The sequence below is a fragment of the Lissotriton vulgaris genome, chromosome 4_1, assembly GCF_964263255.1.
Source record: "Lissotriton vulgaris chromosome 4_1, aLisVul1.2, whole genome shotgun sequence".
Taxonomy (NCBI): domain Eukaryota; kingdom Metazoa; phylum Chordata; class Amphibia; order Caudata; family Salamandridae; genus Lissotriton; species Lissotriton vulgaris.
The window spans coordinates 964,005,968-964,023,156 of record NC_141691.1 but is presented as its reverse complement, the minus strand read 5'-3'; the positions used below and the strand labels follow the sequence as shown (position 1 = coordinate 964,023,156).

At 45.0% G+C, this 17,189-nt stretch overlaps 1 protein-coding gene across 1 annotated transcript in view; it reads left to right on the top strand.

The window, feature by feature from the left end:
• DIPK1C (divergent protein kinase domain 1C) overlaps positions 1–17,189 on the top strand; it is a 386,763-nt gene that overhangs the window by 178,071 nt on the left and 191,503 nt on the right. Inside the window, exon 2 of the mRNA XM_086965226.1 lies at positions 15,740–16,420. Coding sequence (XP_086821352.1) covers positions 15,740–16,420 — 681 coding nt within the window. The remainder of the gene's footprint in view (positions 1–15,739; positions 16,421–17,189) is intronic.

Sequence of the window (17,189 nt, the reverse complement as noted above, 5' to 3'; positions counted from 1 at the left end):
TGGATGGATGATGAGGGGATGGATGGATGGATGATGAGGGGGTGGGTGAAAGGATGGATGATGAGGGGAAGGGTGGATGGATGGATGATGAGGGGAAGGGTGGATGGATGGATGATGAGGGGGTGCGTGAAAGGATGGATGGATGGATGATTAGGGAATGGATGGATGATGAGGGGGTGGGTAAAAGGATGGATGGATGATGAGGGGAAGGATGATGGATGATGAGGGGAAGGATGGATGGATGATGAGTGGGTGGGTAGAAGGATGGATGGATGGATGATGAGGGAAAAGGATGGATGGATGATGAGGGAAAAGGATGGAAGGATGATGAGGGGAAGGATGGATGATGAGGGGAAGGATGGGTGGATGGATGGATGGATGATGGGTGGGTGAAAGGATGGATGGATGGAGAGTCAATGGGTGAAAGGATGGATTGATGATGAGTGGGTGGGTGAAAGGATGGATGGATGATGAGTGGGTTGGTGAAAGGGTGGATGGATGGATGGATGAATGGGTGGGTGAAAGGACGGATGGATGGATGAGTGGGTGGGTGGATAGTGGGTGGGTGAAAGGATGGATCAGTGGATTGGACAGTGGGTGGGTGAAAGGATGGATGAGTGGGTGGGTGGATGGTGGGTGGGTGGATGGTTGGGTGGATGATGGGTGGGTAGGTGGATGAGTGAAATGATGGATGGATTGATGGATTGATAAGTGCAAGGGTGAATGAATGGACGTATGAGTGAAAGGTTGGATGTAAGGATGGATGAGTGAGTGAAAGGGAGGGTAGATGGACAAAAGGATGAATAGATGTGTGAAGGAGTGAAATGATAGATGGATGAGTGATAGGATCAATCGATGGATTCATGAGTGGATGAGTAGATGGAGGGATGGGTGGGTGGGTGGATGGATGGATGGAAGGAAGAATGGCTAAGTGAAAGGGTCGATGGAGAGAGAAATGGAGGATGGATGGATGGATGACTAAAATAGTGGATGGGTGGAAGGATTAGTAAGTGAAAGGATGGCTGGATTGGTGAAAGGGTAAATGGCTGAATGGATGAGTGAATGGAAGGATGGGATAAAGAGTGGATGGATAAGTGTACAGATGGATAGGGTGAAATGGTGGATGGATGGATGGATGGATGGATAATGGAGATGAGTGAAAGGATGGATGAGGGGATGGATGAAGGGATGGATGAGTGAAATGATAGATGGAAGGATACATGATGGATAGGTTTGCAAACGGTTGAATATGTTTGGAAATGGCTGGGCTTACTTATATACTATTGCGCGACCTCTGATGTGTCTGTAAAACGTACCTATTGTCTTGAAGTTTTGTCCTGAATTTTGACCTCCTGTCCTGAATGTGTGTCCTGAATTTTGACCCTTTGTCCTGAATTTTTACACTCACTGTCCTGAATTTGCACCAATGCCAGTTGGTCACCCTAATTATTCTCATCTGTGAATTATGGCTCAGACATGGCCAGTTATGTATCGATCGATCAGTGCTGTATTTCGCTTCCCTCTGATCCACGGGTATCTCTTTGACTGGGGTTAATAAACAGCTGCTGCTGATTTCCACTTTATCTGTATGATCGATGAAATCTCTTGAGTGAACGTGCTCATTAGTGACTGTCAGCGTGGCCTGGCGTGCGTCCTTTTTCTTTGTCTTTTGAAATCTGCGTCCCGGGCAAATGCTTCTATTTTCCCTTGACTTGAGGTATGCGTAGAACTCAGAAATAAGAGGCAGCAGGAGCGTTTTTCTGCAAGGCAAGTTACAAGCTTCCAGGGATGCTGATGGCACAGATGGCACAAGTTGCCTGGCAGATAGGGACAATAACTTTTACCACCATAGATATGCCCATTCCAGTGCCACCTACGTCAGCTGATACATGTGGTCTGACGAATGGAAGCAGGGATGACAAGGACACAAAATTAGCCCTGGCAAAAGGTTCGAACCAGTCCAATGCCTTCCTCTCTAACCCCTCTCTTTTATTTCATCTATATTCTGTCTCCCTCCTTCTCTCTCTCTCATCTCCCTCTCTTTATTCCTCTTTCACTCTCGTGCCCTCACTGTTCCTGTTGCAGAAAAAAACCCAGAGGGGTTTGAGGGGCGCATAGAGGCGCCAGGCCATATACCCCAAATGCTGCAGCCCCTCCCACCCCGAGAAATGACTGGTGTGATAAATGACCCTTCCAGCCCGACTGAAAGACTGAAGTCGGTGGAAACCAACCAGAATGGCATACCTTGCAAACAATAACAATCAGAGCGAAGCAGAACAGCATGACAACAATCATCAACCCTGTAGTTGATACCACCACCAACACCCTTCTCTCAGCTATGCACATCAGAATCAGAACCGTTGACCTCTGGCCTACAAATCACTTTCAGACCTAGACAAAGTTTAGGCAAGTACTTCTGAAGTGATGCACTACAACGCAGTCTGTTGTCTATCGGGTGATTAGCCGTGCTTTATAAAATCCCAATTGATTGATTGAGTGATTGATTGCACAGGGTACAACTCAGATAAGTCAAAGTGACAAAAAATGGCACACACAGGAAGAGAGGAGCTGCAGAGGAAATACGTCTGGGATGAGGGAAAGAAATCCCATCGTATCAGGCAGGCCGCTGCTCTATTGCCGCCTACTATCTCATGATTAGCCATGGGATGGAGGCAAGTAATCCTGCCAACAAAAGCTGTTCTCACACCTTGTCATGCTACTTGAACAGCGCGCACGGCCCACAATTCACACAGAAAAGCATGGTAGGGGTTTGCCACTTCAAATGGGTTTTACTAATGTGACACACTTGCCCATGAAAGCAGAGCCAATTTGATGATGGCCCATCACTTTCAAACATGTTCCTCTTTTCTGAGTACAAAAGAGCTTGAGTTAGATCAATCCACATAGTTTGGAAAAGGTTCGGAGATTGCAATAGATTTCCTAACTCAGGCAAAGCATCGTTTTATTGATGTTCTGCTCGTTTTCTTGCGTGTTCCTGCCTTGCACTCAGAAGAGCACATTAACACAGTCTTGAATTTGCTCCAATTATTTCTGACAACCCTGCCAGAGTTATATCATTTCTATGTGAAATAAACGATCGCTGGTGTTGTTGGCTGCGTTACAGTCAGTGTGGGTGAGATCATTTCGTCAAGTTTCTTAAACATTTTGTGCTGCTTTTCTGTTGAAGTGCTTGTAGTCCTACCAAATAACATCGGCTGACAAGTTGCTAAGGTACTTTAGTGAATAATCTGCTATGCCGCCTACTCAGGATCACATTGGTTCACTATGGTGCAGCTTCAAAGCATGCAACACCACCTTTGTTGTGGTGTTGGTCTAAGAAGCATGCATGCCTCGTTGCATTGTATTGTATTGCAGATTTATATAGCTCTTACTACCCTCATGTGGGAAGTGTTTTATGCAATGTTTGATGGCCACCGCGGTGCGGTTATCGTGTTATGGGACACAGGACCTCATTTACAAAAAAAATGACACGGAGAGGCACCACAAGCCATTTTGTTGCATTGAGCTGCGTCATTTTAAAACCACAGGGATGCATTGTATTAACAACAATAGGACACATCTGTGTGCTTTTCCCAGTGCTGGCACACAATTCACTGCCATGTGCCAGCACAGACCCCCTTGCGTCATGTTGCAAGAGTGTCTGCGTTGTGCGGATGATTGCTTTTGTGCGAGAAGGGCATTTTCCTCTTTCTATGTGTGCTGCAGAATGCAGCACGCGAAGAGAGAGGAAAAACGAGGATAAATAAAAGTATTTCTCCTCGTTGCACCACTCCTACACCTCCCCTGGGGTGGCATAGGATTCGGATGCATTCCCAGCTTTACAAAACTGGAAATGTGTCAGGTTCCATGGATGTTACGGGGGATCACCCACAGCAACACCCATGGTACACCCCTTTGACGTAGATTAATGTGTGAAAGTGGCCCATATTTACAAGGCCATGAAAAGTCACACAGAGTGACTTTACGTGGCCTTGTAAACATGGACAGGCACCCTGCGCCACCAGTGCATCAAAAAAAGTGATGCATCAGCGACGTATTAGCCTTGTGAATGAGGCCCTCAGTGCGTTAGCAGTGGGTTGGATGATGGAGTAAAAGAGACAGACGTGCAGTTTTATGGTTTTCATCATGCTAGTAGCTTTAAACAGCTTTGCATGTCCTTTTATGGCATTTTACATGATATAGTCTGCTTAGCTGGTTACTGCATTGGGTTGTCCGATCTGGGATTTTGTGTATAGTTGTGGTCCTGTGTTGGAATGGTTTGAGGGAGAGTGAAGTGGAGAGATCTATTGGGATGGAAATTTTTATTATCATCCCATTTCTGAGTGTCTGTGAGATGTACAGAAGTGGTCAGATTCTATAGATATCTGGGACCTGTAGTGAATGGACTATGTTAAAGTCCACCAAAATTGTCACTAATGTGTGACAGATCTCTTCAGTTTTTACTTGTCTGTTAATTTGGTGATGTTTGAGTCTGCAGTGCTGATGATGGACAATCCTCATATCAGATATTTCTTATGTGAATGTAAGGGGTATAAGTTACAATTTGTTGCTGACCACAGCGTATTAGGGTTTTAGTATTATTATGGGCCATAACTCAGAAATATGGAAGTACAGATTTGCATAAAGCCACAGCGAGCGATAGGTCAGCCCTTGTTTACTTACCTGCATATTGAAAGCAGTTTGGTAGTTGAGTTGTTTGCAATTTGTGGTTTGTAAGCAGAGGATTATGCTTCAGGGTGGCACAGTTTTCTGGGTTCTATTGCTGGGATGCTGGTGGTAGAGTTATCTAGGAAATAACCAAGATTTTTAACTGTCTTCAGAAGTGTTTATGGTCCTGAGGTCTTCAAGTCTTGGCTGGTACTGAGTTCCAGAGCTTAATAGCATCTTCTGCAAAAGCAGTGCCTCCTACTGATTTCCTATGGTACAGTGGCATGATGAAAAGTGGTGCAAGCTTGGAACGCAGTGTTCTTTTGGGTTTATATAGCTTGCATTTACTTGTAGGTATAGTAGTCCTTTTCCTTAGAAGGCTCTGTGGAGAATGCAGAATGCTTTAACCCCTTGGCCGCGGCGGTAAGGGAGAGGGAGCCACGCGGCACCGCCATGCTCGTGACGGAACCACTCCGTCACGAGCCACGGGCGCGCTGTGCTTGTGACAGAGTGGTTCCATCACGGCCCGCCCGCTCAATAGAACGCGCCACGCAGGAGCGGAATTGATGCCGCGCAGGCGCGGCAGCTGGGCTGTGACGGAACCATTCCGTCACCAGCACAGCGCGTCCCTGGCTGGTGGCGGAGTGGTTCCGTCACCAGCACGCAAGGAGTTAAACATTTCTCTTCTAGATATCAATAACCAATGGAGCAATTGCAAGACTGGTGTGTGTTCTCTTGAGTGAAGGCGGAGAAGAAATCCTGCGGCAGCATTTTGGGTGAGTTGTATTTTTTATACACTAGATGCAGTTGACGAATAGGCTGTTGGGTTAGTCAAGCTTGGAGATTCCAAGCTTGAGGATGGCTAAACAGATTGGTTAAGTTTACCTCTGTAACGCAGACGCAGAAACCTCACCTAAGCAGGTCTGAGCCCACTACACCCTTTGGATCCCAGTAACATCACACATATTGTTCCAGAACAACATATCTGTCCACGAACAGAATATTTCTCTAACTGTATAGAAAAGGACTCTGCAATCTGTGTAGGTTTCCATCCTTACTTTGCCAATAAGTTCTTGTTCTCTATAGAAGACTACAACTTCTCTGGGCTATGATGAACAATCTGGCCTATGCACAGCCTATCTTTTCAGTTTGCAATGTCTGCTTGCAAGTGATTGAATACTTCAGTTATGGGTCATGTGATTACTTAATTGCATAGTACAAATTGTTTGCTTCATTATGCCACGAAATCAGTAAGCAAATCCTTCCCTCTTGCAAAAGGGATGAACTCATGCCTTTACCTAATATGTTACGACAGCAGCAAATAACACAGCACTCACTTTGCCCAGGAAACTGAACTCACTATGGTTTGGCATCAGTCCTGTGGCTTGTATTAACATAGCCACATTCTCTTTGTAATACATTAAAAATATTTACAAAAATGGCACCACTGGAACGTCACTTTTTTGACATTTCGGTGGCTCAATGTGCCACTGGCATATTAATAAGGTCACGTAAAGCCACATTACGTGGCTTTTCATGGCCTTATAAATATGTGCCCCTTTCATGCAGAAAACTGCATGAAAGGGGCGTTCCATGATGGTTGCTGGGGGCAGTCCCAGCAACATCCATGGCTTTTTGACACTGCCCCAGATTCACGAGAAATCGTAAGTCTGAGACAGCGCCAAAACCGTACGGCTCCCCCGGGGAGGTGTACGTGAGGCAGAACGAGGAAAATACTTTTATTTAATTTTTCTCTTTCTATGTGTCCTGCATAATGCGGCACCCATACAAAGAGGAAAAAGCCTCTTGTCATTGCTTTTGTACAGGAAGGTTTCCCTTCCTGTACGGCACGGCAGTCCATTGTGCGCTGGCACAGGTGAAAAGGAACAGGAATGTGCCGTAACTGATAGATAGAGCGCATTTCTGCACTTTTCTTTTGCCGTATGGCAGCGCAGCAGCAAGGCCTGCTGCGCTGCCCTACGGCAAAACACAGCCACGGTCCACGCAGGTTACAGCTGTGGGGAGGTGGGGCCCCATAGGGGGATTTTGAAGGACGATGCAGAGGGAAAATGTATTATTTATTTCATTTTGCCTCAGCAACATCATTCAAAATCCCCCCCAAGAGGCCCCACTGCTGTTACCTGCATGGGCATTGGCTGGCAAACCATCCATAAAGAGGCTCTGAATGTTTGCATATTTGGTCAGTAGCGCTGTGTATATACCACAAGTGCCTTGCATGTGACCTCTTCTTCCTGTAATACTTTTAAGTCCATAAATGTGAACAGTATTCAGAATTACTCCTGGTCCAGTTGGTAGCAATCATATGGGTTAAAGTAGTGATCCAGCGCTAGCCATACCTAATCAGGTAATTTAATTCAATAACATTCAATTGGCCCATACACATTCACCCACATCCCTGATGCGCTGGTGGTCAAGTTTATAATGACGTCAAATTAATTCCCTTCACAAATTGATGTTTGACATTTCTAAATATATAACTCAAACCTGTACATCAACTTTCCTTCCTCTTGGTCGACGGACCAATTAGTTGAATAGTTGAGGGTAATGATAGCACTAACTAACTATTTAGTCAGCTAAATAATCACAGACTCTTGGTAAGATTAATAAAGCTTTCTCTCAAAATCAATGAACAAATGCTCAATGCATACGGTTACAAATGCAAACAATGAAATTCACAAGAGGGAGAGAAAACAATCAGCAATGCAAACAATGTCAAACTCATAGTCAATATTAATATGCACATGAAGGAGCGGATAGATTAAGAGACATCAGTTTCAGCAAAAGTAATGCGAAACAAAATACATATGATGAAGTGGATAGATGAAGATTGTTGGACTTGGCCTTTTTTGGCTAAACTTTTTGCCTTCCTCCTAGACCTTTTTCTGACATTGTGTTGCCGACTTAGATGCTTTGGGCACTTTACCACTGCTGATCACTGTCAAAGTGCAAGTGCTCCCTGTATAAAGTGTTATGGAAATTAGTTGTCCATATTTGGTATGTTTGCCTTACTAGTAAAGTCCTTAGTAAAGTGCCCTATGTGTGCCAAGGCTGGTAATGCAAATGCTACTAGTGGGCCTGCAGCACTAATTGTTCCACCCTCACAAGTAGCCCTAAAAATAGATCTCAGGCCTACCACTATGGTGCCTGCACGCAATTTGTTAACTGCCTTGTTGTCCTGACAAGTGAACCCACTTGCCAGGCCTTACCATTCCCTTTTTATGCACATCAGACACCCCTATAGTAAGTCCAAGGTACCCCCCTGGGCAGGGTGCTGCGTATGTGAAAGGTAGGACATGTACTTAGGTGTGTACCATGTCCTGACAGTGACGTACTTCCAAATTCGTTTTTCCCTGTTGCAAGGCCATCTTGCCCATAGGACAGAATGGAGAATGCTGTGTCATATGTTTCCAGCATATCTTCCCATTGGCATAAGATGGAGAGATGGAGTTTAGTGTGCCTGAACTCAGGATTTAATAACACATCTTTTTGTGAAGATGGTTTTTAAATTGTGTGTTTAGAAGCCTCTCTTTTAGAAGTGGCTGGTTTCTTGTCTTAAATCATCCTGCGTGCCTCTGCCTGGTTGTGCATTGACTGTCTGAGTTGGATGTGACAGGGTCTGGGGAGTGTCCTGACACCAGAGAGGAGTAGGTGAGACAGCAACAGGCTGGCCTGCATTTGGTGTGGGGGAGGACTACCCCCCAGGATGTGAAAAGGGCTGTGTTGCTGCCACAAAAGGATGGTTCCACCTCCTGCGAAGCGTCTGGGGCCCAGACCCTCACTATCAAATGAAGAGGGTGTGCACTGGCAGGAATACCCCCAGGTCTGGTTTGGACCGGGCTCAGAGCCCCTGAACACAAAGACATGAAATGCATTTAGAGGTATACATGTGAGAGCTGAAAACCCTGAACTCAAGAATGAACTCAATCCTGAAAAAGAATTGAAACTACTTCATGATCAAGAGGAACCTCTGCCAAAGAAGAACAGTTGAAGAGACTGAAGAGAAGTACTGCCCTTTGTGTGTGTTCTGGGGGTGGCCTGCAGTTTGCTGATTTGACTAAGAAGAGGACAAGGGACTTTCCTGTGTGCTGTGTCCTCCTGCTTCAAAGGACTTTGCTCTGTGCTGTGTCCTGAAGTAACTTATCTTCAAGGGCCCAAGAGGTGCTGGCTCCCTGTTGTGGAAACTCAGAAACATCAAAATTTCCAAGTGTGTCTCAGCGACGCTATGTGTGTGTGCTTTTTGCAGCCTGAGACCTTCATGAGAATTGCCCTGAGACTGTGTCCCCCAGGGCAGGCTTGCTCTCTGCTTCAATCAACAGCGTGACCAGAAGTGCTGTAATCGTTATCACCATTGGCCCCAACCGTCGTCCCAAGGGGGAGCCACGAAAAATCACCGCCGCCGGCACGAGCATGCCTTTGCCAAGGGGAGACCTGTGAACCTTCACCAACGTGGGTCCGAGGTTTTTTGCCCAAGATCAACGGAGTTGTGCCGGGAGCCGATCAGCTATGAGGCCGTTGCCTGGTAGCCCGACTCTCACTGCGAGGAGTAGCCGCCGCCAACACGAAGCCGCACATTGTGACGCCCAAGCCACGAGGAGAGGAGAGAGAGCCTGGTAATGCTCAGCGAACGTGCGTGTGTCACCCACCGCCTGGGACGGAGTGCGTGCTACGAGAGACCGCTCTCGGCTTTTCCCATCTTTGTAGCACGAGCCTCCGCTCAAGTCAGTATCGTGGCCCGTACTCGCCAAGGAGTAACAGTACCGGGGTCCGATTGTGGAGCTGCACTGTGTTTCCTACTTAACAGTGTTGGGGGCATATTTTGGCAAATGTTGACCATGAGTCAGCCAAGAGTGGCATAGAGACCTGCACGAGCACCGCAATTGGTGCCAAACCGCATTATTACTTGCTTTTACGATCCGCATTAATACGTGCACTACAGACTGCCTTCTTACTTGCTTTTACGATCCGCATTAGTACTTGCACTACAAACTGCATTACTCCTTGCTTGTACAATCCCCATTAGTACCTGCATTAATGACTGTCTTTTTTCTACATTACGAACTGCATTACAAAATGCATAGCATTGCATTAGGACTGCATTAGATCATCGTGAACTGCTCATTAATACCGCAAGAACCTACAAGTAATTGTCGGGCTAATAACCGACCCAGTGAAATATTACGAATATGCTGGATATTTTTACCGTTTGTTCTTATCATATTTCTTCTTGATAAAGATACCACTATTTTCCTAAATCAGTGTAGTGTCCATTTGTGATGTTATCACTGTGTTACTGGGAGTGTGGTTGCAAATACTTTACACATTGCCTTGAAGATAAGTCTGGCTGCTCGTGCCAAGCTACCAGAGGGTGAGCAGAGGTTATCTAAGAGTGTGTCCCTCCTTTCCCTGACTAGGAGCAAGGGTCCCTATTTTGGACTAAGGTACCTACCTCAGTTAACTAGAGACCCCCAGTTCTAACAAAGAGACAAAGGTTTCAGAGACAAAAATACATTTGCAAATGGTTATGCAATGTACGAGACAGAGAAATAATAAAAACCCAAATAATCTGTGAAATACTATCCCCCTGGCCAAGGTGATGGTGGGGGTCCCCTGAAATAGAGTCCGGGAACAAAGACTTCAGAACCCAAGAGCAGGACAGGGACAGGAACAGCTAGGCCTCTCTGCAAACCGACGGACAGCAACGCATCACCCCACTCTCCTCTCCATCCATCCTAAAGGTAAACCACACCCTCAAAGGCAACCCAGTTATACCCTAAAGCCTACGTCAGTCCCACATTAGTTGAAACATTTCACAAAATACGACAGCCTATTGGTGGATTTTAGGAGGTGGTCTTTCACACCATTGTGACTTCATTCATAATTCAACCATGTTTATTGTTCTTCATCCTTTCCATTACATAATAATTGACTCGTTCACATGATTTAATACATGATACATTACATTTTCGCACATATTTTCCAACAATGTCCCAGGAAGATGACTCGGGTCCCACGGCTAGTTTCATCTGTTGGCAGGCGAACAATACACTCTGTGCTGAGTATCCTTGAACTTGTGTCCCTTCTTTGCTGCACTCAGCACATTTGTCTTCGCTGTCATGACATTTTCATTCTCTTTCCAACCCCTCATCTATCCGGACAACTTAAGAATAATGGGTACCCATTGGGCTCACTATAGCAAATGGAACATAAACATTCATTAATCATATGAAAATGCACTTTTCATTGTTTACCACCCACCTTTGTACTATTCCCTTTTAATGTTTTTCCTAGCAGAAGCTTAAGGCAAAAGTGACATTATTTATTACTTTTAAAGCAAGATGCAAGATGCGGCCAAGTCATGCATTATTTCTGGTTTCTTTAAAAAATCAAATGTGAATACGACTTACTTCTTTCATGCGCTAGTTTACATTAGTGCACACATGCGCAAAGCCGTTTCCCTCGTGTTCCTGTGATGTGTATGTTAGCCCTTTACGTACACTGTTAGTATGTTTTATGGGGGTGTCAAACCAAGCAGGGTTTTAAAGTTTTATTTGAGAAACCCTGCTCCATCAGTAGCAACTACAGAAGGAGCAAAGGTCAATGAAACAGTACTAAAAAAGGCAGGGGGTCAATAGTTCTGCATTCGTGAGAAATCACCTGTATCATCCACACATTTTTGCAGTCTTAACATCACTGTTGATCTTAGTAACAGCTGTTTACTCGTTTTAGGATCGTCTTAATGCCTCAGACCAAATACACCTTGGTATTACTTTGGGGATGTCACAAATTAGTATGGAGCTTGGGCCATTAAACTGAAGTGGGGCTCTTTGTAGGAGTAAAACCTGTTTCAAAGTTTAAGTATTTATTTCTTAGGGAAAGAGAAAACATGGCATATCGGCATCTAGTGCCATATGTTGGAATCAGCTGCGTTACCTGCCTCCTCCTTAATAAAGAAGGCATCTTTGAATTTAAAATCAATAAATAAACATGTTGCAGCATGAGTGCGGACCCTCAAAAAGCAGGAGGCATGGCGGAAAAAAAAACCTTTGCCCTCTTCCCCTCCAGAAGGCCTGCTTTATTGTCTACATAGAACAAAGCGAAACAAAACTTGTGCTGTTTTACATTAGATTTTTATAGTTCTACATATCATCACAAGTGATAGCAAAGGATGTAACCTTTATACTTCTGGATCAAACTATCAGTGCTGTAAGCTAATGGAGAACATGAAGATGCAGATTAAGTAAACATCCTTCCAGCTCTCCTTGTATTAAAAAGTGACATTTTAAACAGCACGTGTAAGATTTCATTTTTAAGATAAAAAATGAAATTGCAGGGAGCATTTTTTTCATACTTGCCTATATCTTTGGTATTGTTTGAGGAATCTCCATTAAAATGTTCCCAAAAAAGTGCCCCGATGATTCTTGTTGTGCATGGAAAGGTTCAGAGCGATCTGTCAAGCGGGGGCTGAGAAAAGGGGTGTCAAATAAAGTGAGTTTCCTCATGTCAATTTCCTTAGGAACTTTAGACACTGCTACAGCTCCAACTGCTGAATTGAATTACACCAATTTTGACAGGAAGGTAGTGGTTGGTTCAGTGAAGTCGCTTTTTGTGAATAGGTGTAAATCCATTTCAGTAGTTGAGGAGTAATTGAAAGACATTTCCAGTTGTATACCTAGGGACAAAGAGGATCCGCAGCCCCTTCTGATCTCATGCTGCGATCTGAATGGCTGCCAACACTTCAAACCAGGAAGTGTTTGCAGCCATCTTGTGACTCGACTTCAACCTAGTCACAGTAAAACAGTACATAAAAAGAAAAAGGGACAGGGTAGAAATACCCTGACCACTAGGCCTTTTGAGGGGGTCACAGAGGGACCACACAGGGCAACAAAAGCATTCTTAAAAAACATTTCAGCAGGAGTCACTCTGGATCCACGGATCCCACCAAGATTTTTTTTTAAAATGAAGCATGGGCTCCAGTGCTTTGTTATTAATCAGTCCCCGGGTGGGCCAGGTCCCGGGGCATTTAAATGATATAGGAGATGGGGGCGCAGAGCCGAACGGGCCCCCTCCTGGGGCTTATTGATGCCCCAGTGACCGCCACCTCCCTGGGGCTTTTTCGTTAAAGAATGTGGCCCTGGGGACCGTGACCTCCCCGGGGCTAAAATTGCAAATAATGCAGGGACCACATGAACCCCCCACAGCCCCGGGTACTGCCACCTCCCCTGGGTTAAAATTGCAAATAATACTAGGTGGTCCATGCAGCCCTCAGGACCACCACCTCCCAGGGGCTTTTTTGTTAAAGAATGCTTGGGGGTGCACGGTCCCCCCCACTGCCCTGGGACCACCACCATGCCAGGGCTTCAATTGCAAATATTGCCAGGGAGCTGTGCAAACTCCGCTTCTAGCAAGTGAGAACATACATTTTTTTTAGAAGTGGAGCAAAATTGCTTTTAGAGAAGGGGAGCTGCATGTTAGCAGCTCCATCTCTGTAAAAGCAATGCTGGCTCCTTCAAGAGGTGGGGAGCCGGCAGGGACTGCTGGGACCTTGAGGCTCACGCCACAGTCCCCAACAAAGTGGGTGCTCTGGGTTGGCCCAGGGCACCCACAATTGAGGCCTGGTCCTGGGGGATGTGGTCCCTGAGCCAAAATTGACCCGGAATGGGAGGCCGCGGAGCCCCCTCCCCTTTTTTGTTAAAAAATATATTAAAAGGCTGGGCCCTGGGGTATGAGATCCACTGAGCTGAAATTAGCCCGGTTGGGGTGCCACTTTTCCCCCTCCTTTTAATGTATCATTTTTTTTTTAAAAGGCCGAACCCCAGGTACATGTGGGAAAGTGCCCCAGGTAAGGGGGAAATGCAGCCCCCATTGAAAAAATACCTGCCCCGGGAGATGGGGTCCCCGGGGTCAAAAGAGGCCCAGGGAAGGTGGCTGCATGGCCCACCACCCAAAATAGATTATTTTTTTTAAAGAAAAAAGACTAGCACCTTGCTAGAGGCCCCACCCACTTTCACCACCACTCTGCAACAATTCCTCCTGTGGGATTACTGAGAGGTCTTCGGAGGCCACACACCCTTTCTTTACCACTCTGCAAACATGTCTCCTGGCACACTGGATGAAGTCCCCTTGGCTCCAGAGGGTACTTAGGAGCTAACAAGCCTTTCTGTGACCTCCAGTAAGCCCCATACAAGTCCTGCGATTCTACTTCCATCCCTCCAGAGGTCCTCCTCCAGCTACAAGCGCTGAGATGCCCCCGGGTGATTCACGCACTATACAAAAAGCCAATAACATAACACAGCGGGATTGCTGAGAGCTGGCCGGAGGCCCGCTTCTTTCTCTTTCTCTTTCCACCACTCTGCAAATGTGACTACTAGTTAAAAAAACATAGAAATTCACTTAAAAATCAAAGCTTACAGGGAAGTTATAGGTTGGAAATAGATTTTTAAAAAGCCTTAGAAATTCACTGAAAAGACAAAGGTTTCAGTGAGTGAAATGGTGTGTGAGTGGCTCTATGGGGGAGTGAGTGAGTGGGTTTGTGAGTACTGATATGGGTGTATGAATGGGTATGTGAGAGAGTGTGCAGGTAAGTGAGTGGGGGTACGCAAGGTTGTATGGGGGTGTGAGTAGGTGTGTGAGAGGTTCTGTGTAAGATGTCATCACTGATGTCATTTGAGATGTCATCAGTGATGTTTCAGGCCATGTCATCAGTGATGTAATATGTTATGTCATAAGCAATGCATTGCGGGCGTAAGTTATACTTAGGTCAGGTACCTATAAGTGTTAAATTTGACTGGTTTTGTACAAGGGAAATCTAAGCCTAACTATAAAGTCCCTATAACCTTTGTTTTTTTCAGTGATTTTCTAAGATTTTTTCAATTCTATTTCCTAACTATAACGTACCTGCAACCTTTGGTCTTTACAGTGATATATATGTATATATATATATATATATATATATATATATATATATATATATATATATATATATATATATATATATATATATATATATATATACATATATATATATACATATATAATTTCAAAACGTCAAGGTTGCCCATGTGGGGAGTCACACACCTCAGAATCACACCACAGCGTGGGTGGGCGCGTGTACATCAGGCGCTCCGCATTCCATTCGCCATACGCGTTTTGAGCAACAGCTCTTGATCACTGGCATAGAGGGGCAGGCATCAGGATTAGGAAGAACACTCTTTATTTAAACAATTGTAAGGTGTGTGACTCCCCACATGGGCAACCTTGACGTTTTGATGTTTGAGCAGCTCGCTCGGCCGCGGGGAGTCCCGACGCTGGAAGGCGGATCCTGAGTGTTGGAGAATGCCGACACTCTTTGGGACCTACAGAGCCTCGCACGTGGTGATATTGGTAGCATGCAATATCGGGGTTTTGACCATTTCACCCTACAGGAAATTTTATCATAATGAGTGGCAGGACGGGGGCCACTGGGCAAGAGAACTTTCATGAGTCCTGGGCGTGGATATGAACTACCGTTACCAGCATGCCTCATTGACAACGCCCACTGGGGCAGGGCTCTAATTGTTTAAATAAAGTGTGTTATTCCTAATCCTGATGCCTGCCCCTCTATGCCAGTGATCAAGAGCTGTTGCTCAAAACGCGTATGGCAAATGGAATGCGGAGCGCCTGATGTACACGCGTCCACCCACGCTGTGGTGTGATTCTGAGGTGTGTGACTCTCCACATGGGCAACCTTGACGTTTTGATATATATAGAATTATCCGCATTCCATGCAACAAGCTAATTAGGAATAGTTGTTTGAGCTCAATCCAATGGTAGTTTCTAAATAATTGGGATGATAAATACTGTTGAATGCTACATTTATCTGAAAAACGAGAGATATGTGGTAGATATGACTATTTCTATGATAAAGAGTAGGATGAAGGAAGAAATGGCCCTTTTGTCTTATCACAAACCAGATCTCTAATCGCAGTTCAGTTGGTTTTAATGATGAGTAGCCAACTCCTTGGATATCACATTCATGTCCTTCTATTGATTTATTCTGTCTTTTTTTTTCTAGTGCCAGGATTACAGAGAAGAAACCCTAACAGGAGACCTTTGTGACGACCTTTGTGTGGCTGAAAAGTTGGTGTACAAGCATTGCCTTTACTATGAAAAAGGCAAGAAGGTCATCCAGCTTGACTGGCAGGGACGTCCTGTGATCCTGAAGTCAAAAAAGGACATCTTCTCCAGCTACCAGAGCCTCAGTGTGCTTGAGGAAGCAGATGCCCAGGACCTTCCTGAAACAGAACTTCTCCTTTTGGTGGCACTGGAGGTTAAAAATGTCCTTGGACTGGATTTATCCAATAGTACAAGTATACCCTTTTGGAGCCGAAGGAAGAAAAGCCCACAATGGAAAGCGCAAGTGGCCAGCATGTGGTCTCTACTTCAACAGGAGGAATATGTTTACTTCAGTCTCTTGCAAGACTTCAGCAAGCATGTCTTGCAGGTGATCGGTACCTGTGGCCATTTCTATGCAGTGGAGTATCTTGACAGTGGACAAGCATGGCACCCTACAATGTTTCCCCTAAAGGACCTGAGCAAGTCCCTGTTCACCAGTGGCAAACGCAGGGTGGAAGCAATCAATGTAATTGCACTCAGTTTCCTAGATATGGTGACACAGTTTGACAATGATTTCACTCACCGTCTTCACCTCTGTGATATCAAACCAGAAAATTTTGCAATAAGAAAGGACCTTACAGTAAGTTTATTTAGTGTAAGCGGAAAAACTGGAAAAATGTGCATTTGCACTCTCTCTTCTTATGTGGGGTAATGTTTGTTTCCCAAGTCACGAGCAATCCGTCTTGCACAACACATTTGAGATCTGTTAGAATGTACCAGCAGATGAATTGGTCAAAGAGAGAATGCATGAAAATGATTTCCCCCTTGAGGTAAGAAAGCAACACATCTGAAAATGTATATCATACTTTTCTATACTATTAGCAGCTTTTGAAATGACGATATTGTTACTGGTAGCCCACCAAGCATCTGACTCCTGAACCACTGGGAGCCCACAGGAACATTAAGGAGTACATATTGAAAAATGAGCCCTGAATGCGTTCATTCCCAGGGTCAAAACATCCTCAGCCCCTCCACTACAGGCCTTTGCCCCCCACCTGCAAATACTTTTAACCCTGATCCACTCACTGTCTCCAACTCCCCCACTCCCTCGAATCCTCTATCCGCATCCTCTTGACACTGTGCACATCATGTCCTCTGCTCGGCACATGCCAGACTCAACACAGAATGCCCTCTTCCATTCTTTAAACACTCTCTGTTCTACTCTGAACATTCTGGGCTGCGCTAAGCATACTATTCAACATTCTCTGAATAACTACACATTACCTTTTACCAACTCAATTTTATTTTATCTTCTTAGCGCGCATAACTTTTTATAATTGCTTTTATTATCTTACATATTTTTATTGATTCCTTATTTGCACTGTTGCCTGCTTAGGTTTTTCGTGTTA